A 25,770-nucleotide genomic window follows, 5' to 3' on the forward strand; every position below is an offset into this window, starting at 1 on the left:
ATATTTTGGAGGTAAGGACTATGCAAATTTTATGCTGCTGCTGCAGATGGACAAAACCCTCAAGTTATATATGACAAGTTATATATCTGTTCTGAGATTGCTTGTGATTTCAATGCCTACATCCCTCTCAGGAAGGAAAAGCGCTCAAAAAATGCCTGCAAGTCCCCAGTTTCTACACTCTAAAGATGGTACCTTTCAGATGTGCAGTTTCCAGAATTAATATCAGTTCATTTCTTAGCTGCCTGAGCTGGCCTGGCATTTTACAAGGTCCATAAAATGGAGCCGCTAGAATTAAAGTGTGGATCATATAAAGCACAAGGAGACCTGCTGTGTAAAAATCAGTGCTAGCCCTTTGATCATAAAGGGCCTGGCTGCTTCTGGAAGCATGCTTCTAAACCACAGCACACAGGACACATCTCCAGTGAAATAAAGCTTTAAAGCACACATAACTAGGTAGGACACACAGACTATCAACTCAAAAAATTCAATGGGAAAAATACTTTCGCTCATGAGGGTTTTTTTGTTTGTACTTATTATCTACGTGACAACAAACATACCACCCAAAGGAAAACTGGTACACTTCTATGCCAATGCCCCTTTTAAGCAGGAGAGATCATAACTGGTCATCATGAGACCTCTTGAGATCCTTCCACAAAAATAATCAAAAAAGGGTGGCCTTGATATATCTCATTAGCCTCAGGTAAAACACAACAGCAAAAGAACTTTGGAGGAGGAGGACAGCAAAAGAAAGAGTGAAAGGGGAGAAAAATATGTACTGACTTTATTTATTTAAGTGTTCTGACCAAAAGAAGGAACTTACTTTCATTCCCATTATCTTTAGGTGCCCAACTTCAGTGGCACCTAGGTTCAGATAGAAAAATCTGAAAATTCTCTCTCTTTCACTAAACAATTGGCTTATGGAAGTTCAAGTTTTGTATTCATATTGTTCTTAATTTCTGCAATTTTTAATGTAACTTTTAATAATCCCTAACACTCCAAAATATTCAAAGAAATCTATTAGGTTCAAAAATTTTCATCCAATCTTAATAAAAAGTAGCCCTGTGCCACATTCATTCAGGACAAATGTATAAAACATATCTGAAAGTTTTAGCCCAAGCAGATTTTATGATACCGGCTAGCAATAAAACTGTAGAAAACTTTCCAAAAGCAAAAAAAAAAAATCTAACTACTTCATTATTCAAATTTGCATGACAGAAACACTGAAATTCAAATTTATTTCTGTATTTTCTAAGGTTTATTTACAAAGAGTGACTTAAATACATTTAAAATCTAAAAGATCTTTCCTATTCCTAGAAAGTCACATCAGAAGCAACAAAAAAGCAAATATAAAATACAGCAAATTGATTTTTTTTGTACTCGCTAAGTAGAATTAAAAGTACATGAATGATTCCTGGTCATTTCATTACAAATGAATGTGTTCTTCCATTACTATTGAAGAAGCATGCCCTTCTCCTGCTACCTAAATGGTTCTGAGTCATCTTCAGTTATGACGCCATTACATTTACTCTCAATTATGTAACCCAGAATATAGCTTCTGCTCAATTAGAAACCTTAAAATTATGAATATACCAAAATGTTTGACCTTAATGGATGGGAGAACAAGAGCTATATCTGTAAAACTGCATGGTTTAGCACATACACAGTTCACGAGATTCGAATGAATGCAGTTAGTTCTTACTCTAGAGTTTGCTACGGTTAAAAATAACCCAACACTCCAAATCCACACTCAGCTGTAGAAAGAGCCAGCTCATTTAAGACCTCTATTCCACGCAAAATTCTGTAAACTGCAGAGATGTACTATTTGAATTATCTAACTGTGTAGCAGATCAAATCATTAGCATTCAAAAATGGTTTATGATTCTTAGAGAATGTACCTTTTGAAGCTTCAAATACTTACTGTACAGGATTGCAAATTCAGGATTACAAGTTCATGACAGTGATTTTGAATGTGTTTCAATGCTTCATCTTCTAACTGTATTTAGTGATTAAATCAGGCATAGGAAAAGAAACAAGAAATTAAAAGCACAGCAAAGCAGCCCAAAGAATGTACATATCTTGTAATATTGATCAAAAGACTATAACAAAACAGTATTTTTTAGTTCATGGAGATTTCAAAAACCCAAAATAAAATTTTATTCCTAAAGGATCACCCAAGCAGTTATGTACCTGTGTGCAACCTCTAAGAAATAGAGCTTTTAGTCCACTACACCCTTTCACCAGTGCTTCAATACCATCCTTCGTAATCTGATCACACCAGGAAAGATTCAAATGTTCCAGATTTCTGCAACCCTCACTGGGAGAATTAAAAAAATACATAAAGTTAAATCCAGCCTTCAAATAGTCATAACAGTGGGAAACCCAAATTAAACACACTGTTAGAAATTAATGATAGCCAGTGGACTGTGCCAGGCCTCCACAGAAAAGTCATGAGAAAAGACCACACACAAACAGCATAGTCTACACCCAAGAAGTGCTAGTTATTGAATATAGTCAGTGCTGATACACAGTATTAAGGTTCAGCACTGATTTTTTTAACTTTATTAAATGTCGAACAGCTCTTTAAAAGCTTTTCTTTGACACAAAACACTGAATCTTCTTACCTTAAGCCTTTCAAAGAGCTGTTGGTGATGGCTACGCAAGATGTCAGATCCAGATGTTTCAGCTTGGAACAGAATCTGCTAAGACTGTAACACGTGCTGCAAAACAGCAGACACACTAAAAATACCTTCAGCTACTTCTTTTTCCAAATTTCTCCATCAAACAAAAAAAACCTTTGACTTACCTGTCAGTGATTTTTGTGCACCCATTTAGATTTAAGTGTTCAATGTTTCTACAGTTCTGTGCAAAGGTCCTAAAACAGCAACAAAAAGCTGGAGAATTAATATAACATCACAAGTTGTAATACAGTCACTAGAGTGCGCTCTGTCCCCTACCTCCTTCCATCTCAGTAAAAAAGCTTAATCTTCAAGCCACGGGGTAATTACAAAATACATCTCAAATACATCTGTCTCAGTGGTTGATTTTTTCTTTTGCTATTGCAAGTTTCTGTCTTGGGTAACTCCTGAAACCAAGTGTTGTCCCTCTCTCAAATACCACTTGAGCAAGGTGTTTATTTCTGTCATATATAAGCCAGACCTGACTTGCTTCATCTGCCTTAACTAAAAACATTAAGGGCATAAACAGAAAGGTTTAAATATCACATCAGTTAAATATTAAGCTGCTGGGGAGATTTTTTGGACATCTCACTACTGAAGCCTTTGTAAGTCTTAAGTTAGAGCTTACTCCCACATCAAATGAAAAGGAACAGACCCTGCACATTACAGAAGCGGGACCTAAGCCTATCGGACTACCAGTGGAAAGCCCCGTGGGTGCAAATTAGTTATTTATGATTTTAAAAATTAAAATGCATCTGTGTGCACTACTGGTTATGAACTCTAAGGATGATTGGAGCTATTATACTGCTAAAAGCCTGTATGTATCATTACACTAATTACCCAGAAGAAATACATAAACTTTCTTTTCATCTCTGCAGAGTAATATTTACAGCTGCAATGCATTTCAGAACACTGTTTTTATGCCCATGTTTCCTCCAACTGCATGGATTTTATTGGCAGGGGTGGAGGAAACACACAAAAACAGTTTTGTCTGGAGGTTTGCCGTGGTTAACGTATCCGACTACACACTCAGCTGGTAACAACTTCCTGGCTCTCCAGTGTGGATTGAAAACAATGGAAAAAAACCCAGCAAGCAGTTATACTGGTGAGAGTTTCCACTTGAATCCTCAAAACAGCTATTCCAAATTCATGTACTGGAGGGTGACTTACAATCGAGACACTCTTCAAATCACTTGGAAAGATGCTACACTCTGGAATAACTTGCAGGAACAGCAAACTTTGCCTCTGAGATTCAAGCGTGGGGCATGTCCTGACAGAGCTGCCACAAACATTTAGTACTTACATAGCCAACATCTACTTTGATAATTAACTATTTTTAAACAAAAGTTGATGTAGAAGAAGGATAAATAGAGAAATTGATATCACCCACAAAACTAACAGGTCTGGAAATAACTCAACAGAAAAAGCCTGATAGGAAAAATCACTTTCAGAACAAGTATCTGAAAATTAATGCCACCTTTCTCATGCTAATGTTTTGAAAGTCTTAAAGCTCATGCATTTATCATTCATTCAGTAATTTCAATATAACCTGCTTGTATTTCAGAGGTGAATCATCTTCTTTCCTAAAGTGTCTCAGACACCACCATCTGCACCAGTCAGTTGTTAGGGATGCATGTGTGAATACCAGTAACACACTGGTAGCCAGTCTCAGGCTTAAGCCTGTCCTTCTATCTGCCAGCATGACTGGCTGTATTGTCTCTACAACATACACATGTTATGCACTGAACTGCTAAGTTCTGTTTACTAAATATATCATTACTTAAAAATACCCCATCTCCAGCCCTTCCCCTCTTCTCACATGCCACTAATACCTGAACCCACTTAAGATTCTTGGTACTATTAACAACCCTCACTGCAGTCCCAGAGCCTTAGTGTCCTGAAAAGCACAGCTGTGACCCTAAACCAAACAGGAAAATGAAGTTACTGGAGGGGAAAGTGTTACCTACCGTTCTGGCTCTTTCTTCCTACTCCCTTCTCATCACCTTCCCCACTACCTCCTCCCCATGGTAGCTGCCACCTCTCAGAGCCTGCCTTCCCCCTCCCCTCCACTTCTGCTATTACCTTCCCTACTGAGGACACAGGGACCGTCTGCATGAATGCTCTGGGGACTTGGAGGAGCACTGCAGAAAGTTAATTCTGGTTGGGGCTACCTCTTTTTTGACAGCAGTTGCCAGTAATCTGGGAGATGGTAATAATACGTGTTTTCCCCTGAGGAGGCAAGACGGCCTGAAGGTGGTGACACACCAGGGAGCAGTTAGGAAGACGCCGTAGAGGCACGGAAAGCTCTGGGGAAATCTTCAGGTCTGGAGCTAGGATGCCCATTAGGGTTACTAAAGCAATCTACTGCTTAACTAGTTGTTGGATGAATTTACTCTAGAGACAAAAATCAGTGAATTAGACTTATAATTTGTAGAAAGAGGTAAAGGTCACAAGGCACTAACTTAATGCCCACTGCTTAAGAAAAATCTTTTCACTTCTCTTCCACTGAAGAATGGCCACGCTACGTCAGACTGAACGCCATCCAGCCCAGTCTCCTGTGACAGCAAAGGAAAGCATAACAACTCCAAAAAGCCATACCCAAGGGTTCTTTCAAATATTCTTTGAGCCCTGAAGTACTTGTGGCTGAGGGACCCTTCAGCTGAAGGTACAATATTTGGGTTTAAACACTGAGTAAAATATCCACAGAGGAATCTGGCTAAACGGCTTCCATGTACAAAAAGCTTACATGGATTCAAACTATCTTTTGGGAACAAACTGCACAGTTCAATTTATAAATTGTGTAAAAAAGGGCCACCTTCTCTGTTCAGAGACTCCCGAGACATTCCTGTTGCCTGTTTGTTCTTATATTAGAGTAAGAGGAGAATCTTGGGCTTTCCCAGTTTTGTAGGCACTCAATCACATTAGCCTTTACTCTTCCTCCCACTGGTAGGGGTTACCTCCTGTCCAAAGTAGAGGATAAACTATGAACTGACTGACTACTAGTCTTGATGAAATTATATTTGTAGGACAGCAGAGGAAAATAAAAGTCTGAAAACGTTTTAAATGCTTGAAAAAGGAAAGCTAGCAAGATAATACTAATGAAAGGAAAAGACACATTTCTGAAAACCACAGTTCTCATTTCTTAGTTCATTTCCAGAAAATAACAGTAGCTATACATCGATCTCAAATTGATGTCTCATTTTGTCATTATTAAGGTACTTAGTACTTAAGTATCTCATTTTGGTCATTAGACAGTACTTAGAAATCCAAACAAATTTAACAATAATTGCTTTTGGTCCAAACATTAGGAAATAAGTGATGTCTCAATCTAGGACTTTACTTACTTTAAAGAGGAGTCTCCAACACCAAGACATCCTCTCAGACTAAGTTGTCTCAGGAACCCACCACACCTTTTCGATATATTTTCCACAACACGACCCTTAAACCAGATAAAAGGAAGATTTTGTTGAGTTTTATTCTGACATAACATTCTAACCAAATTAAAAATGCTGGGAGTGAAGACCAGCCCCAGCTACACCTCTTCGAATTTCTTTTGCTACTTTAAGAAAAAAGTTACCTGTTGAAAACCTCCATTCAGATTGAAGAACTAGTCAACTCAATCTTTAGTTCTCCCTTCCTTTTTTTAGTCTATTACACATGACTTAATTTTTTTTGTCTCAGCAAAACCTACCCATTAAGACTGCTAAAATGACCTTCAAGTTCTTTCAGCTGTGTAGGGAACCTGAAGAACTTCCCCAAAGATGGAATGGGAAGCATGCCTGTTCCTCAAGGATGACAGTTACCACCACAGCATGCAAGTTTAAACTGTCCATGGAGATGTGCTTCAGCTAGAACTTCACTCTCAACTACAGTCTCTGGTAAGTCCTGTTTCACAGTCCCTACTATAGGGATGGTCACCTCCGCAACTGAAAGGGGCTGAACACCTTGGTGGGAGCAGCCACTTCGTTTGCCTCCAGAAGATTTGCTGGAGCCCACTTGCCAGTCTTTAACATCATATATATTTGGGTGTCTGCTCCTAACCTGGGAATGCCAAAGGACTTCTCACACTGTGGAGCTTACAGACTTTACGACCCATTATTTACCAAAAGCTGAAGCACAATTTACAAACAAAACTTCCTACTTAACCTCAAATTTGCTACAAAATGCTTTTTATTTACATCCTGAAAGCGTATTTTGCTGTACATTAGGAATAAGCGGAATGGCAATGGCACAGTACTATTCAATCTGGGAAAATGTTGTTTAAATAACTTTTTTTTTTGGGGGGGGGGGGGGACACGACAAGTTAAGATAGCAAAAAGCAGGTGGCCTAATTGTGTCTAATTTTAGGGACTTAAGGTAAAAGGATTCAACACTGATCATTTAACAAACAAGACTAATACCTCACAGCACCTTTTATTTTCTTCCCTCTCTCTCTTTTTTAAAGAATAAATACTTATAAAATTACAGGTCAGAGGATTTTTCTTTTTGTTTGCTTTCCTTTCTCTATGGGATGGTAACAAGTTTAGTGAAACAGTGAAACGTTTCTTACATTTTCTTGTTCACCTCTACCACCAAAGTCCTGGCTAGCACTATGTGAAAATATTTTCTTATCAGAGCTTGTTTCTTAGTCCATAAGTAACATTGTTTATCTTATCTCTCAGAAGAATTTACACCAAAACAAACTGAAAATCATTATACAAACAAAGTGATGTATTTTTTAAAGCACTCTGATTAGTCAGAATTATTTCTCAGTAGAGGCCAAATACCTTTATTGTAAGGATAAAGTCTTCAGTGAATAACATATAATGCGAGTTCAATCTACATTGCAGAAAAAAGCCAAACCCTAACGCATTATTCAAAGAAAACAGAAACAAATACTAAGTTTTCCCAAACCCATTTATTTCTTTAAGCATGTAAATAACCCCAACAAACAGCATATTCAAAAAGACAACTTAAGTGCATTCAAATGTGTTTAGCTGTGTGAATAATTCAATGTCACTCAAAAAACTAGTTCTTCTAATTACTCCATCTTACAATTGTTTCCACATACCAAGAAATCCTAAGGCACATCTAACTTCAAGATCTTCACACATCTTTGTGACAGAAAAGAAACATTTTTTCTTTATAGTTCTTTTTTTTTTCCTCACTTTATTCTCTACTACATGGGGTCATAAATATGGTCAATTTCACAACAAAACTTAACTTTTCATTATTTGATAGTCTCAGATCAAGTACTGCTTGATGCTCTGTGAAATACACCAAACAGTACAACGTCCAACTAAGCAAAAAGTTGCCGAATACAATTAGCAGCTTTTACCTGTCCTAAATGTATAGGAAAAAAAAATAATTACTAAAACTGCTGAAGAAAAAACAGAGTTCTTAAACATCGAATGTGAAAGCGTATCTTGTTCACAACTACTTTATGTAATAACTGCTGGCTTAACATACTCTTATGAATAAATTTAAGGGGTTTATATTACAAATGTACTTAAATATAATATATTGAAGTAACTCAATTGCTCCAAACCACAATAGCTTCTTATAGCAAAAGAGGATCATAATTTAATTTCATTCCTTCTCCTGAATGCCATGCTACAAACATAGCATCTCAAAGGGCAACACCGCTAGGTACAATCTAAGAAAAACTTATCAAAAACATAAGAATCCCATACTGTGTTTCTAAAGTAAGGTTTCAGACACAGAAAAGGCTAACCAACAGAAGGACGACAGACCTGTGGGGTTTTCTTTATTATTTCTGCGCAAATGAGAAACACAAGATTTTTTAAAGGCAATTGAAAAGATGATATTAAAGTTCCAAGTCTTCTTAGACACATTTAGATTGAGGCAGATGCCAAAAATCTTTCTCCTGCCTCTAAGATCCTCACGTTTAACATCAGTAGAGCAGAGGAGTCGGCAATAAAATTTTAAAAGAGCGGTGAAAAAAAATTACCCTATGTATCACTGTAAAGCTTTAGGAACAGTTTGAACCACGGTTAGCAAAATACACCAATGAAACCCATCTGGATTTTATTCATGCAACTAAGAAGCTAAAACATAAAATCCAGAAGCAAATTCATTATTGTATTCTAAACTTAATTTGTATCATCAAACAACAAATAATAAGCTAGTTCAGATTCAATTAAGGAATTGTATTTCCCCATAGATTTTTGTCTTCATTTTCAGACGTCATATTTTATCTTGCTACGCACATCTATGATAGCATTACTGCAGACATGTTTTTCTTACGGAAGACAAGACTGCCCTAATCCTTTCATCATATGCTGAAGAGGACTTTAATCCACAGGTACCTGCATTTCAGGCAAGGTTCAAACCTTATAAAACAAATGTTCAGAATACCATTATCAGATACACACCAAATCAAATCCAGGTAAGTCAGCAGTAAGAAAAGTTGTTCAGCATTTTATTGTTTCCATCTGCAAGTCCTATAGCCAAGTGTTCAGAGAGCTTTCAGCACTAGATGGCACCCTCACAGAGAGACTAGGGACCAGCAACAAAGTTATCCCCTAGATCGTGAAAGTGATTCAGAGCATTTCACTCCATCCAGAAGCACCATTTATACTTTTACTTTCTGGAAATGAGCAGCTTTGAATTTCTAGAGCCCTGTATGTATATACAATATGCAAATTATCTGATAAATATCCAGCAACCAAAATTGAAATACTCATCCAGTGTAAAAAAGTCAAATAGAGTTCTTTTTCCATTTGCTGCTTCACTGTATTATCTTGAACTTTAACCTTTAAAATGTGCGAACGCAAGCACAGTCTATGGGATACTCGAAGTGGTTATGCTCTTACACATCACCATAGGAATAAAAAAAATCCTTTGAAAGATACTAACCTCTATATCTGTTTGAAAGTTGAAGAGGTCTATTCTTTGCCAATTGCTTCCATCCAGAGCTAAAACATTCCATGCCTACAGAAAACAAACATCGTTTATTTATTACCTCCACTGCCTGCTCCCTTCATTTGCCTCTCAGCAATTCAAAGATAACAAACTCAAATACAAAAATATAGCATTTCAGGTAGCATTTTTCAAAAAGAAATTTAATTGTAGATATTAGTACTCATAAAATTTCAACTAGTTAAAAACATAGAATTTGTGGAAACGAATCTTAAATCTCTTAAATGGATTATACTTCAAAGGCCAACTTATGCCCATAAAACACACAGGAAAGCAAGAAATTAAATGTGAAGTACATACATGGACACAGCAAGATTTATCCCTCTGTTTTCTAAAAAGTTAAAAAATAAATGTGTCGACTAAGTTACTTTTGCTAGATCTACATAGAGAAAAGTAACTGCAGATGAGATTCCTTCCAAGAAAACCACAGTTCCTCAACCTCACTAGTTACTATTCTGAGAGGAACAGAAACCTTTCAGAAAACTGCTGACTTTCCACTGTTAGGATCAGGCCTTTCCTTCACACGTGGTAAGTTATGTGTACACGCTTGAGAATTTGTCCTTCACTGTTGAAGCAACAGTTTTTCAAAGTAAAACAAAATCAAAAAGCCAAACACAAGTACACTCAGAAAAACAGAAAAAAAAAAAAAAAAAAAAAAAGAATACCGCATCCAACTGACAGGTAGTTCTGAGAGAAAAACACAGCTTATTCCATCACCTTGGTTTTCTTCCACTGTGTTCTAGGCTTTAGCTGAAGGTTCTAAGAAAACCTGGTATTACCTCACAAAACTTACTGAAGTTGCAGGCCAGGGTGATAAGGGTGTAGGAATGTAATTAAATCAATCAAACAAGCAAAAAAATCCAACAAAAAACCCCAATCCTCATTAAAAGAAGGAAGAAATGCATGAAATAAAAAAAGTTCATTCATGTTGTATAAGAATACACTTCATTGTACACACTTGATGTAGGAACAGAGTATTTTCATTTTAATTCAAGAAAAAAAAGTCAAGACAAGCTAAACATAAAAGCTTACTTAGCATGCTTTCCCTGTTCTTCTGTGTGCCTTTTTCCCCTACTAGTAGTCCATCTACTTAACACCTTTTCTACTTGGCAAGCCAACGATGGATATACTTCTTAGACACATGGTGCACATTAACCGAACTACATGGAATTTTAAGCAGAAAATGCGTCTGAAAAATAGCGTTATACAGCCACATATTTTATAAAAAGCAAATGCCATTCTGCCAAACTGGGCTTAATCCTTTCTCCAGATATAGAGTATACACTACTGGATATCTTTTCCATAGCCTTAAACAGAAGTCCAGTACATAGCAACTAATTCCACATCTGAATGCAAAACTGGACGCACTGTTCATTTGTTTTAATAAACAAAGAGGCTGAGAGAACTATTTGATTTTTTTTTTTGACAGGAAGCAGATTGCCCTAAAGCCCGTGATTTGCAAGTAATTAAGAAAATAGCTTCCCAAAGAAAAACAAAAAACCAACAGAAACACATACCTTGGAAACTTGTGCACATCGACACAAAGTAACTATGTCCAAGAAAGAAAATATTCTAGGAAGAAAGGAGAATAACAATTAATTAAAATGCTTTGTTATAAATTCAAACTAATACATGGATTCACAGTTCTGTAGTTCTATGGAAAGACACCAGTTACATGAGAAGCAAGTCAAATACAACTACGAGTGTTTTACCAAATTATTTTACTTATTGAGACTTAAGGAATAAGACCATAGCTATCATCTAAAGACAGTCAACACCAACATAGTAGAACCAGCAGGTGCTTCTTCTGAAAATCTGTTTTCTGTCTCTCCCTCCTCAGTGTCCAAACATGTATGAACGGTAACAAATTATTTTTCTCCTTCTTTTTAATCCAGAGAAACTAGCTTATATATCTTTAATTGTCCTACAATTAAAGAAATAATTTACACAAATACAGGTGAAGATTTCAGAAACTGGGGAAGAGTAAGAGATGGAAAACAACACATAGATAAATCCAAGTTCAAGAATCTAATTACACAAAGAACGAAGACCCAAATTTCTAAAGGGGTTTCACAGTGACTACCAAGCCTAACAGAGTCAGTATCTTTTTTTAATTTACTCTACAGGAAACAACTACAGTCCAAAATTTAGTGTTGCTATTCTGATCACAGAACCAATTCCTCAGGGCTGCCAACTCCTAATAGTTTTCTGAAATTAATTTTTACTATTAAAATTAATTTTGATAAATACCTTCTCAAACAACAATGAAACCGGCTCAAAGGCTGTTCTCAGTGAAAAAAAAAATAAATCTCATCGGCTTAAGCATAAAATATAGATCCTATTCCAAAATAATTTTCTATTATAGAGAATTAAAGATATGAAATATGACAGATGTTACTGTAATTCACTTATAAACTGTCACCTGCTCACCAATGAACTTTTTCAGTCATCAAAACAATGAACAGTAACAATAACAATTTTATCTTATAGTGAGATGTTAACACTGAGAAGAAAACACAACTGTTAAGAGAGCCTAAATTTAATCACGTAGTATTCTGATTACTGTTTTCCAAGTGGAAACCTGATGCTAGAGCTCGAAATGGATGCCTACATCTTAAGGGCAGTGATTTTTAGCTGAGGTAAGAGTCAAAAAATGTAAGAAGTAGTTCCATTAACTTCCATTAAACATAACAGTCTTCTGGATGTTTATTATGATCACTTCAGATATTAGTTTTCCAATATTTCATTAACAATTGAAAACACTTTGTCTTTTTCACTATATAGTAATATAGTTTCTCGAAAAACTATAGTTTCTCGAAAAACTATTAGCCACGCGAACAGAAGGACAGACATTCTCAGAACCTATGAAACAATTTATAAAACCCTGTCAATAATGTTTACTATGATACCATTTATTTTGTCATTTGAACATCCATTCTGAGGTCTACCTACTTTAAGAAACTTAGCAGCGTTTCATACAGAAGTACACACTTGATGTACTCAGCAAGATTGGTGGACTGTTCAGATGAGCACCAAGAGAGTTCTCTGTCTTTTATGAGCAGCATTTATACCAATGACCCACCACGAACCCTCTCCTGAAGTCACCTTTCCCCCCGCCATGAGGCAAACAACGGAAGATGAGAGCGCAGAGATTATACTGGAGAGCTGCAAAAGCTTCTTGTCTTGTAGAAGCTCCCTCATAGTAGCACTGTGTGAGTAGAATCAGAGGGTTATCTTAGATTTACAGAAGCTGAAGCACAAAAGACATATTTCTAGTTATTTGTAACTAAGAAAGGGAAGGGTTGTGACAAATTATTTCATGACACAACACTCTTGCCTAAATGAAGAATGCAACATGCTTTAGAAGTGATGTATTGAGTTCCACTGTAATAATAGAAGGAACTGTAAGATGTTGAAGAAAGGGTATTTTATACACCCCCACTACTCTGAGTTGTCTGGCAGTCTGTCTTCATGTTTGATTGTTTATTGCTGTTAAGAGATTAATGTTGATGCATGATTTCTGCTAAAAAAAGTAAATTAAAACCAAATGCAGAACAGATGTATTTATTTTTGCTCCATTCTGTATGTAGTGACTTTTGAAAAAGTGAAAACCTAAAAGTGGTCATTCTATGTTAAAAGGAGAAATATTTTACTAAGTGTAAACATTCATGATGCTTTTAGGTTTTTGGTTTTGTTCTAAAGAACAAACTTTCCTGCAAGGCAGCCCAAGCTGTTCCCATCAAAATAGATAACATTAGGATGCATTATAAGCCAGCAAAATCAGAATTATTATTATTCAATTAAATACTATGATAGGCAAGAGACACCAGTAAATTCTACAATTCCTATTGTTGAGTTATTTTGCCAACTTGCTTGGAAATATTTCTTCCACACTTATACATTTATTTACCCTCCATAATACAGTTTTACATGCAAACCACTAACACATATTTGCTTCTCTACTTGCAGTCTACTAGAAAATACTTACCAGTCAGGGAAACTAGCCAACAAGACACAAGACTCTAAGGTCTTAAGTAATTATAAAGTCTTTAAAGCCTTTAAGAGACTTTAAATGCAACCAACAAACTGAGATGGAGATGACAACACTGACATTGTCAGTCATCTGTCAGTGTCAGACACTGACACTGTCTGGCGCTCAGGGTGAAGGACTATGTCAGCAGGCAGTTGTAATTTTAAAAAGTGGAAAAAACTACCAAGTAGGGCAGCTGATGGTTGTATAGCACTTCTGTCCTCTATGACCATAGCTACGGAGATGGAAGCTAATGCAGCCAGCAGCAGGATTAATTTCCAATTAAGTCTTTGGCATGGATTAGGACAGGGAACCTGGAAATTAATAGACCCTCAGTAAAGTTTAGGATCATCTATTTTGATTTCCTGTATCCCAGGCTATGAAATTTTCCATAGTTACCCTGTACCGAGCTCAAGAAGGAGAATCTGCTTATCAATAATGGGAGCTCTTCAAGAGTTCTTATCCCTAGGCACATACCACTCTGGACTCATGCCTCATGAGTTTGGCCTTGGAGATCTTTCAATGTTAACAGTACCTGCAGCACCCAACAGCTTCCTGCCAAAGGCACAAAGGGTTGTACAAGCTCACATTTCCTCAGCTCCTTTGTGGCAAATTTGTATTTGGCTGAAGCCTAACTTCCAGAAAAGGCTCTATTCTTAATTTGAAAGCCTTCAAGAGATGGAAAATCACCACCTTCTCTGGTAGTTTGTTCAACTGGTTAATCACTCTGTTAAAATGTTTGCCTTCTTTCCAAGGTGAATGTCTGACTTTCAGCTTTATGCTTTTTTCTACTTTTCTTCACCAAATTAAAGAGTGCTTTAGCAGTTAGTACTTTCTCCTCATTGAGTTTTAAAGCCACTTATCATGTCACGTTTAATTCTTCTTTTTAACAATCTTTTTATTTAGTTCTTTAAATCTCATCTTCTCTACACATTCTTCATTTTCCCAGTGTTTCTCCAAATGTAGACATCAGAAGCATATGCAGCATTAAAAACTTTATTAGTATCAACAAAGCTCTACATAGACATAAAGTATGATTTCACTACTTCCATTTTCAGAGCCATTTCAGGCCACTGTAACAGCCTTTTTGACACCGCATCAGAAAAGAAACTTACAGCATCTTACCTGTTTCACCCTCACATCCTACTCTGGGACTACACACTCCAGGCATTACCTCTTTTTGTAACATTTCTTAGTCCTGTATATCTATCCACGTAAAATTAATCCGTATCTTGTTTGAACACACCCCAATTTAACACGTTATTCAGACTTCCAAAGAGAATGCCTTGTCTTCACAGTAGTTTACCATGACAGCTCTTTTTGTGTCATCTGTAACTTCTATCTTCAGAACCAGTGATTTCCAAAACATTGCATTAAAAAAAGAAATAAAAAAAATTGAGTCTCCCTGTTGATGGCTGCAACACTGTTAAGCAGTCCTGAATCCCTTTAACGTGCACTGATATACTGCACAGTGCTACTTTTTAAATTAAAAGGTAAAATGTTGAAGTCAAATGCCTGAATAGATATAGGTAGTTTTGGTTGGTAAAGCAAAGAAATTCTTTAATCTCCAAGAATGATATTGTCCAATCACTTACTTTGCACAAACCCACAAGAATTGTGAGTTACATTCCTCTCTCTCAATTTTCTATCAAATTTACGGTGAGTTTTTTTCCACTGCATACTGAATATAAGGCTGAGATTTCTGGTCATCTCTCCCTTGCCTAGATAAAAATGTTGCAGTCAGGATTCATATTCTTCTACTCTTCTGGAATTTTCTTGATATCCAAGACTCACCATAACTCAGTATACGACGGCCACAGACCTCCTAAGTCACCTTTTTAAGACATTTTCACTGCTATTTATATGGTCTTGCCAATTACAAGAAGTGATGATCTACAGTCTCTATCATCTTCCCATGTAGTTCCATATACGCTCCATTATTCCCACGCGCTATAAACAGACTGTCCTGTGTCCCTCCAAACAGAGATGGCTGACTCCTAATATTTTGTTTCCCTCCCCATGGAGCAACAGAAAGAAACAGCTATTTCTCAAAACCCCAACATTGTGCAGTGTACCACCTACAGAGCGAGAAATCAAACTGTGCAAGAGTCAAACTGCTTCTCTCTTGCCGTTGTAAGGCCTTTCCAAATTTGATCACATAAGGAAAAAGCTTTTAAAGTAACAGACTGGCAATTACTCATTTAAGTATTTTGAGACAATACTATATGAATTGATAAAAAGTGGATGACAAAATGCATACAGTAAGTACCACACACATCCTGGAATTTTTGGCCCAAACCCCAAAATTTGGTATGACAGAAATGCATGATAATTTCTAAAAAGCTTCAGCAATAACATAAGTTAGGGGTTTTTTTAGTAACCGACTTGTAAATGGAATTTTATTACAGAACTTCTGCTTTTCACATCTTTTAAATTTATAGTAGTGTTGCACACAAAGAATGGTGACAAACTATATCAAAATAAAAAACAAAATAAGGACAAGAAATGCCTGACTGAAGACAGCACATCACCTAGATAATCTGCTCAGAAGATCCTTTCAACTTTACCACACCATCCAGTTGTTACAAAACAAGCACACAACCAATCTGTCATGTCTCCCCCATTTTAGACTACAAACTTCTTAAGGAACTGACTTCACTATTGATTTCTACAATTCCTTGCATAGCAAACCTCCTCTCGTGAAAGTCCTTTACATGCTACACATGGAAAGGTATCACAGAGAGACAAAGTACAGCTTTCACAGACTTGATTTTCCTCTTTTAGCAGGTTTTTCTCAGAATTTTCTGGAAGAATGCCCAAGCATACTCTGTTAACAAGCGACAAGAGAAAAAAGAACATCAGCCACTTTCAGTTCACTACTAATCATGTTTGAACACACACACAGTCACAAAGTCTCACAACCACCATAGAAGCTGTCTTGTATTTCTCCTAAAACATCATATTCAGTAAATACAAAACATTATTACAATTCTTTATATGTGGAAGGTTTCTCTTCTCCCTTCGTCCCTCATTTTATTAAACGCCCTACTGAGGTATGAGGCATGTTACCAATAACTCCAGTCCAGCAGTATGTACAAACACTACAATAAAAAATTGCTGGCTAGAAAACACACAGATGAGTAATTCATAGCCATAATCTGTAAAAGTAGAATTTTGCATGCATAAATTTGTATCTGTATGATTAAATTAAAAGTGACAGTGTTTGAGTACTTCCAAACTTCACCAATTTTGCAGGTAGGAACCTGCTCCATTGGTAAAATCCAGTAATATCTAATTCAATAAAACCACGTACTACTACTTGTCTTGAAAATGGTGAGGCATATTAAAAGCTTAAGGAGTCTGCCTATTTTCTATTTTTTAAAAAAAGTATCACTTAACTCATTTCTGTCAGGCTTGGTTTTGGTAGCATGTCACAAAAGGCAGACAAACATCAATTTCCACATGAAGCACACATATACTGACTCACCTAATGCTTGACCTTCCAAGTCAATTATTAAAACAAATCCCTTTTTACTAGGGATGTGCTGCTTTGGGGAGTAAATCACTTAAACTAGAAACTTTGTGAGACACTCCAAAACTTTCCAGTAAGATTTACCCCTGTAATTTCCAGTTGTAAACTACGCAGGCTAAGATGCCTTCCTCAGCAGATCTACATAGCAAGTCTTTCAATAACAAACGTGGCACCAAAAAAATTTCTTTACAAGCCAAACCTCCTTTTCTTTTGCCAAGATGCTTATTGCTACACAATCCTTACATAAGGACTAGCACTTGGAAAAGTAGGCTGTCTACAGAATGCCTAACATCTATTTTCAGTTGAAACAGAAGTCAGCTTTTTCTACAAATAATCAGCTCTGCTGGATTCATTTTATAGTTACAGGACAGCATCTAACTTTTTATGGCTTATACATTACTTGAAGGACAAGTGGATCATATTACTCACTCCTTTAAAAAAATAAATAAATTTTACTTATTTGTAAAGCATGACCATATGTAACACAACAGCAACATTTTCAGCACTTAATTCTCTTAGTATCTGAAACAAAATGCCCAATGATAAATTGAAGAATGGCCAGTTCTGTTTAATTTACTGTACACCATACAGAATACAACAACTATATTACATGGTAATTTCTTTTGCAGGGTCAATTATGCAGCTAATAGATGCAACTACATTATGCAAATCATAAAGTAACTTTAGTCTGAAAATGAAATCCAGAGGATAGTACTTGAATGCAGTCCTGTTGCACCTTTGATTTATATTTATTCAGATATTATGGCTGTAATGCAACTTAAAAGGTCATATATTTGTAACCTTTTAGAAGTCAAGGTAAAGACTTGAACATAAAACTTTACATAAAGTAAGCGTCCAAGAAAATTCACCCAATGAAACAGATTTTATCTAATGTTTCACAAAAGGTCAGATACACACTAGAATCAGTTTCAGCATCCTTGCTTAGCTCTGTTTCACTCAACATAGCTGGTGATATAACGATTTTGGGCAATCACCCTGTCGCATTGGTTATCCTGATTCATATAATAGCAAGACACAAGAATCTTAAGCAGAAAAACTGTAAAAACTGTTACTAGAAAATGATGTTAAATACTAAGATGCTTAAGTCTTTAATAACACTGGTTAGGAATCTCACTGCAGTGCTTCCAAAAGGGAAGCTGAAGTAGAAAGTTTCAGAATCCTTTCTCTGCTGTATTTTCATTTTTTTTTTTTTTAAATAAAAATCATCCTTCCCCTTTCCCAAGAGAGTATTCATTGCAGATCAAATACTATCTTTCAAACAAAAGGATGAGGCAAGTCATGTACTTTACCTAGAAATGAAGTGCTAACAAGCTAAGAGGACTCCCAACACCCCCACACTCATCCTTCATGCACATCAACATCTCTGCAACATCCTTCACACCTTCCTCAAATTGGAATATTTGTAGAGGGGTATGATCCAGATTTCTAACTTCAAAAGCCCCATGGATTGTCCAGTTTAATGACTTCTAACCACTGCATGAGCTACAGTGTTCTGTAATTTCTAGACACCAGCATGTTGCAGCTCATTAGCAAGATTCTTATCAAAGTTTTAGCTATAGATGCTCTTATCTAGAGCGCAGGCTTTTTTGGCTTTTTTTCTTTTTTTTTTTTCGTTGGGGGAGGGGCATCAAGCAACAGACATAATTCTGTAACAAAAAATGGGCTCAGCTGAAGATTTCCAATTTACAGAAAAGCAACTGATAAATGAGAAATGAACTACTACTTATGGGCAGATAGGAATCCATAAAAGGAGACAGCCTGGGGAGGATACCTCATGCACCCATAACAGGCTGGGCACTGCCCGACTCAAAAGTAGCTTTGCAGAAAAGGACTTTGGGGTTCTGGTGAGCACCACGTTGAACATACCTCAAAAGAGAAGGTTGAGGGGGCGGGTGATGATGGAATCTTATCCGTGTGTATAAATATCTGATGGGAGGGAGTAAAGATGACTGACTCTTCTCAGTAGTACCCAGGGACAGAAAAGAAGCAATAGACACAAACAGAAATACAAGAAATTCCACTTAAACAAAAGATTTTTTTTTTTCCCCCCCGAGAGTGTTGTCAAACACCAGACCAGGTTGACTAGAGAGTTTATCAAGTCTCTGTGCTTTGAGATATCCAAAACTCTACAGCACAATGCCATAAACAATCCTGCTCCAGCTGACCCTGCTTTCATTTGGGGGGTTGGACTAGATGATCTCCAGAGTTCACTTCAACCCTCAGCCATTCTATAATTTTTTAATATAAATTTTATTTTTATGAAGTGTTTTTATGAAGTACAAACTTGGCAACTATAACATATGTTACTAAAGAAAAGCAGTTAGCCTAATGGTTAGTTGAGACGGGTTTAACTTGCAGCCTACAGTCCCAATTTAACCTGCTGGCCATTCCAACTCCCCTATGGTCTACTTTTTCCCATGAGTGAAGGGATTATATAGTTTGGGCACCAAACAGTCAAAACCCAACTATACCCACTCTGCACATTAGTGGCCAGGTATAGACATGGAAAAACATGATGCATTGGTGGTATGCAGCCTAGTGTTGCTCCATAAACCATTCTTGCTACAGCCATAAAGGTTATGGAAACTTTGATTAGTTGCTGGACTAGGATTTGGTAGACTCGATCCAACCTGTACCTCTGCTACTGGCCTGGAGGATGACCTTGAACAAAAGACTTCTCTTCCTCATGCCTGTGTCTGCATCAGGAGGACACAGAAGCTTTCCCCTTCTGTAAATACTTAAAGAGTTACAGAGTAAAAGAAATTTTAAAAGTATTTGGTATTGTTATTTAAACTGCCTCGCATCCTTATTTAACAAAATGAAAAAGGGTGGTTTTTTTGTAGGGATTTAAAGTATCTTTTGAATTGCCTTTATGTTTTGATGGCACTTTTTGCATGGAAATGAGGAAGAACAACATTTCCCCCTATGCCTCCCAAAGTTCCATATAAAAACCACAACTTCTTTATATCACTGATACTTCTCAACATTTTGCTTTGATAATTTGTTAATCAAGAGACTAAGTTTAAATAAGACTCCAGTTTCAAGGTAAATAAAGCTCTAAATGGAATTAATTCTTCATTAGTTAAAGAACAGTTTCTAAAGAGAAGCTGAATAGTAAATAAGAGAAAAACAAAATGAAACCAAATAAATGGTAATGTATGATTCCAAGAGCTGTGTAAGTCATTGCTATGTGCCCCTTAGCTGTTACTTCTGCTTCAAATGCTTGTTATTTACTTTTGTTTGTTACAGTACGACTAATCCTTTGTCACAAGCACATTCTTATTGAGAGACATCTGTACTTGAATCAGGTAATGTTGAAACACTCTGCTTATAAGGAAGTCCCAATTGTTCAAGCGGAAACATTAAAGAAAGTATTTCCTTTCCAAAATTCACAAATCTTAATTAGCACCTTGGCAAAAATAAAATAAAACATAATCTCTTCCATTCCCAAATCTCCTCCTCTTCATTAACACAGTATACAAGAGCGCTAGCATGCAGTTTTCTGCTTGTGTTCTTAGAGCCTCTCACTCACATTTTTAAAGGAATTCCATCTGAAACATCTCTGCCCAAAACATTCAGTTTTAAGCTTATTCTTGTATTTGTTTGTGAACAAAACCAAATCACTTAAACATATTAAATAGAAGATGTCAGATATATACTCCAATTTCAAAAGGCCAAACTTAATTGATCATATAGTCATTTGCAGATGTTTAGCATCTCACACAAAGAAGCCAGAAAATGCGTACAAAGTTTCAACTAGTGAGGCAAAGAACTGAAAAATATAAACTTGCATCTGGAACTGATCTTGGTAAGAATTTCATAAGCAGACAAACAATACATGTAGCAGTGTTACAGAAGGCCAACATGAGACCTTTTCCATATTCTGAAGGGGGTCCGCTGACCACCAAGCTATTGATTGAGTCTCCAGTTTCCTCAGAGCATAAGTTCTGTCCAGAATTTCAGGTAAATCACTGGAAAGTTTTAAAACCCATTCCTGCTTCAAAGTAATTGGAAAATTTTCTAAAAAAAAGCTGATTAATCAGAAAATTGCAACTTCTATTCTCAGTGTATATTTGAGGTTAGATACACTACCTCGAAGGCTGAAGGTACAGAGAAACTAAATGACTATCTGTTTGAACATTGGGTAAATCATATTAAAACAAATAAAAATAGTATTGGTAGTATGATATTATTTATCAATTGCTGCGAAATCACGTAAGAATTCTGAAAACACCCAGTAAGTCTTAAATAGTCCTTAAGAATTACAATTCTGTTGTTTCCCTGGCTAAAGATCGAAATAATCACTTTCCAGAGGCTTTATCTTGTCCATGACCTGTGCCTGTGGTTCATTCTGATCCCTTGCTCAGCTGGTTTTCTGATCCCTTTTTTGGAGGTAAGGACCACTGGAAATGAGTATATGACTCCACAGGAGTGAGTCTGGTTTTGATATTATGCTGTTATCAGTCCCATTGTTCTTGCTTGCTTCCTGTCCCTTATCTTTATGTAAAGGAGTATTCTATATTGAGCAGTTAGCGTGAGATTGGAGTGTTGTTGCTGCTCTGCACTAATTCCTTGGACAGATGTATTTCAGGCATGCTAAATCAAAGGACTTGCTTTACTTAACAAAAGTTACTTGTACAAGGCACTATTAGACCTCCCGTAACAAAACCCATAAATTTGTGCAAATATACAGAAAGGAAATAAGTTTTACTTTCATAAGCAATTCCTATACAATCAATTCGGTTCATAATCTGTATGAATGCAGTTCATGTACTTCTATCAATTTGGTTGTTTCTGATTCTAAACAGTTCTATTGTAATTGTTTGGCAGACTACTACAGAGGACTTTCAAAGAGATACAAACCAAGGCCTAAAATAAAAGACTGTATGTGCATTATAAAACTGGAATGTTTTCCTGAGATTGTCAAACACTGAAGAGCAGTCTTTGCTACTCAGGGTGAAATATTGCCCTATTTGATTATACAAATCCTTAAAGTGGGGAAAATGAATCGTGTTTGAGATGACAGATCCCGCCCCCTTCAAAATACATGCATTGTTTGTCTGCTTATAAAATTCTTACCAACTAAGAACAGTTCCAGATACAAGTTTCTATTTTTCAGTTCTTTCACTCACCAATTGGTATTTTGTACGCTATGGTACAGCAGCCCAATTTTACAGTGATTGTGGGCCATTTAAGTACCTAGCTAAGAAATACCAATAGCATTATGACCATTTCTTGTTGTAACCTTTACTATTTTTCTTTTCTATTTCCCCTACGGTTAAGCACACAGATGGTAAAGCATCCCTTCAAATATACCAAATACTGTGTTTGACTTCACTAATTTTAAGCTTCTAGTAAATTTTCTTCTCTATAATAATAAACACACCAAAAGCTGAGCAAAAAGCAGTGTGCAGTAATAAAAACAAAGAATAGAAACATAAACACATATATAATAATTCATTAGTCAACTCACAAGCTGTATATTCTTGCATATAAGAAAAGCTGCCGCTAGAACACAACTCCTTGGTTCATCTCCTAATTCGAGTCCCAAAACTTTGCTTATCCTCTTTTAGAAAATCTGAGCACTCAAAATTTGAGTTTGATGACTAAGATCTATTATTCAAGTACACGCACCCCATAAGTATGATTTATAGCAGAACTCATAATAGCTTCCACATTTGTGGTACAATTCATGAAGTTGGTACTTTGTAGGCAGTCATGAACTGAAAATGGTTCAAGTGGCTGAAAGGAATAAACATCTCTGTTTATGAAGCTTGCCATTTTTGTGCAAAATCTTGTAGCACAGAATGTTAGCAGTTAAAATACAAACAAGCAAACGTTATCTGTCCTTCTACATGCCAAAAGTACTGACTACACCTCAATTTTCAAACATGTATTATTACTTTTTATCAAGCACAAAACATAGAAAACTTTTTGGAAGCTGTTGGAAAGTCAGAACATTCTAATATTAATTACATTCTCTTAGGTTTTTTTGTTTCCAATGCTTTTCAAACTCATACTGTAGCTTTAAAAATCCATTTGTTTTTTCCAGCAATTTACAAGGAAAAAAGAAAAAGATTATCATCTTCAAGGCTGTGACATCTTACTGGAAAAGTTGTTAGCATTAGAATTACAATAGTCTCTGTCTGACTTGATTTCTGACTCTTCTGATGATAGATAGGGGTTTACTAACTTTAGACACCAAGGCAAATCCATAACTAATGTACTGTATAATCAAATGATGCTTTTCCATAAACACACCAGCTAAGAAAAAAAAAAAAAGCTACAATTGTCTGAAAACATTGTTTAAATTACATGATTTATAATACCTCCGCAGGAGTCTTACTCAAACATCATACAATTGGGCATTTATTCAACTTTTCACTTCTTATAATATATAAGAGCAGAGGGGAAAGAGTGTTCCTTGCCAACTGGCAAACTAATAGCACTGCAACAGCTAACAGGGGTGATCATTTTTCTTTTAGCTTGAACAGTACTACAAATCAAAATTTTTTAGAAGCAGCCTATTTCTTTCACGGGAAAAATAATTACTCCAATATTACAAATAAAAACAAATGCCCATAAACCAGATGAAGTTACAAATGAAACACCTCCCTCTCTTCACTCAAGCTACTCTACCTACCTCAAAGTATAACTGGTTCCTCCAAACCAGAGTCTTCTTCAAAACTACCACTGTCCATATTAGTCAAATATTCTCTTCCTCCTCTTCCCAGTTATCTGGGACTACTTGAGAAAGAACAAGTAATCTATGGGTTTGCATACTTTCAAATGAGCTTCTTGCCTGAGAAGCTGAGGGTTTCAGTCATTTACTTACAAGCCGACCAGATATTCTGTAGAAAATGTGCAAGAAACGTGACACTGCCCTGGAAACCTTCCAATCTAATTCTGGTTGTTAAATCAATAATAATAGCAACAACTAAAAATAATGAGAAAGAGTAAGAACTGCAGTATAACACCAAGGGCTTACTCTGTTCAACTTTAGAGTATGCAACCATAGCAACAAATGAATAAATTTTAGTGTGGTAGTATTTCCTAAGTCTACCATCAGAAAAAGTTTTGTCAAGTTTAGCGAAAAAACTGGATTGCTTGTTATAGTCAGATTACAGAAGTTTAAATAGTTGATGCAAATGAGAACAAAATAAATTCTTACAATAAAAGAAATTGTGTTTACATTTCATTTCCAGATATTTGTAGTAAGATATTAATGACTCTTTTTCCATGTGTCAAATTTTATATTATTTTTAAACAGAGCTGTAGTGCTTTCCAACAGTTTTCATACATGTAAGCAAGCAAGAAAACTAAGTACATTTGATGATACTTTCAACAGTATTTACCATTCAGTTCTGGCACTGTGAGTAAAATGTTTCCACTGCCAATGGTTCGCTCTCCTTTTAATTAAAATGTAGACATCATGGTTTAGGCACATTGATATGTAAAAATAATTAGAATATTAATTACACTCAGTGGGGCAATATTTAATCTCTCCTGTCATAACCATATGGCAAGACAATTTTAAAACACGTTGTAGCACGAGCGTAAACTGATTTAGGAGTTGAAAGACATTCCGGCTCAGTCTTACAAAAGCATTTATGTGCAGGAGCATAAAACAAATTCCCCACTGATATTCCTTTAAACAGCCAGGTTTGCACAGCTAAATTTCCCTAGGTATCTACACGCTGCATGAGAACTCAGACCCTCATCCCATCATAACCCTCTCTAACATGCTCTGCCTTTGGCCTTCTGAGTTTGTCTCTGCAGCAGCACAATTTCAACAGGAGGTTTACGGTGCATCTCTCCCACCCATCCCTTTCCCCTCCATTCCAAAGCCCCGATGGTCAGCACAATATTGTGGGTGTTATGAAATGTGGACTCCATTTCTCTCTGGCTATGGGCAGACCACCACCTGAGCCCCAGCATTCAGCACGAGATCATTGTGATCTTTACAGAGAAAGCTGACTGTCCCAAATCAGTTTCTCAGATCATCAACTCTTCAGGTTACAGCTGCAATGCTACTTTGGTAGATCATTATGCAATTGCAAAGAGGACATATGTGCACAAGAACTAGATGGTTGGCTGAATCAGTTCTGTGTATGCTTGGCTTGGGCTATTTTATTTTGTCATGCCAACCCCAGGAAGCCCTTCAACCATGCAAAAGGCTTCTTTAGACATTGCCACAACAGTGCAGTGGCAGTGCCTAGCTGCACCGCTTCCTCAGTTGGTGGAATCCAAGGTGAGCCTATATATCCTCCAAGTTGCTCTGTAAGAAGTTATCTTGAATACGAGAGCTAACAGATAAGCCACTGGTACTATCCAATTACTTGCACGGGGTTTTTTTGCTGCTGAGTTCTTTACAATGTCCTGTATAGTAAGATATATGTTGGAATAAACATACTGCTCAATGAAAACAAGCAAGCTACCCCCTATACAACATTTTAAAGAACTTACCAAATTTGGTGTTGGAATACACAACTCAAGAAACTGACACCTAGAAGTTAGATGCAGGAATTCTCACAGTAAACCTCAACAAATTAATTTTATAGATGCTAGTCATGTAATTAGCATAGACAACA

At 36.4% G+C, this 25,770-nt stretch overlaps 1 protein-coding gene across 2 annotated transcripts in view; it reads right to left on the reverse strand.

The window, feature by feature from the left end:
- FBXL2 (F-box and leucine rich repeat protein 2) overlaps positions 1–25,770 on the reverse strand; it is a gene marked incomplete at both ends in the record, with an annotated part of 54,637 nt that overhangs the window by 12,571 nt on the left and 16,296 nt on the right. The window contains 7 exons of one of the 2 annotated variants that reach the window (XM_082479420.1): positions 1,919–1,993; positions 2,188–2,314; positions 2,622–2,717; positions 2,804–2,872; positions 6,020–6,114; positions 9,534–9,608; positions 11,114–11,168. In XM_082479420.1, coding sequence (XP_082335546.1) covers positions 1,919–1,993; positions 2,188–2,314; positions 2,622–2,717; positions 2,804–2,872; positions 6,020–6,114; positions 9,534–9,608; positions 11,114–11,168 — 592 coding nt within the window. Of the gene's footprint in view, positions 1–1,918; positions 1,994–2,187; positions 2,315–2,621; positions 2,737–2,803; positions 2,873–6,019; positions 6,115–9,533; positions 9,609–11,113; positions 11,169–25,770 lie in introns of those variants that run through there. The other variant, XM_082479421.1, reaches the window with a different exon arrangement.

This window comes from Vanellus vanellus (genome assembly GCF_965231255.1).
Source record: "Vanellus vanellus genome assembly, chromosome: 2".
In the NCBI taxonomy this organism is placed as follows: Eukaryota; Metazoa; Chordata; class Aves; order Charadriiformes; family Charadriidae; genus Vanellus; species Vanellus vanellus.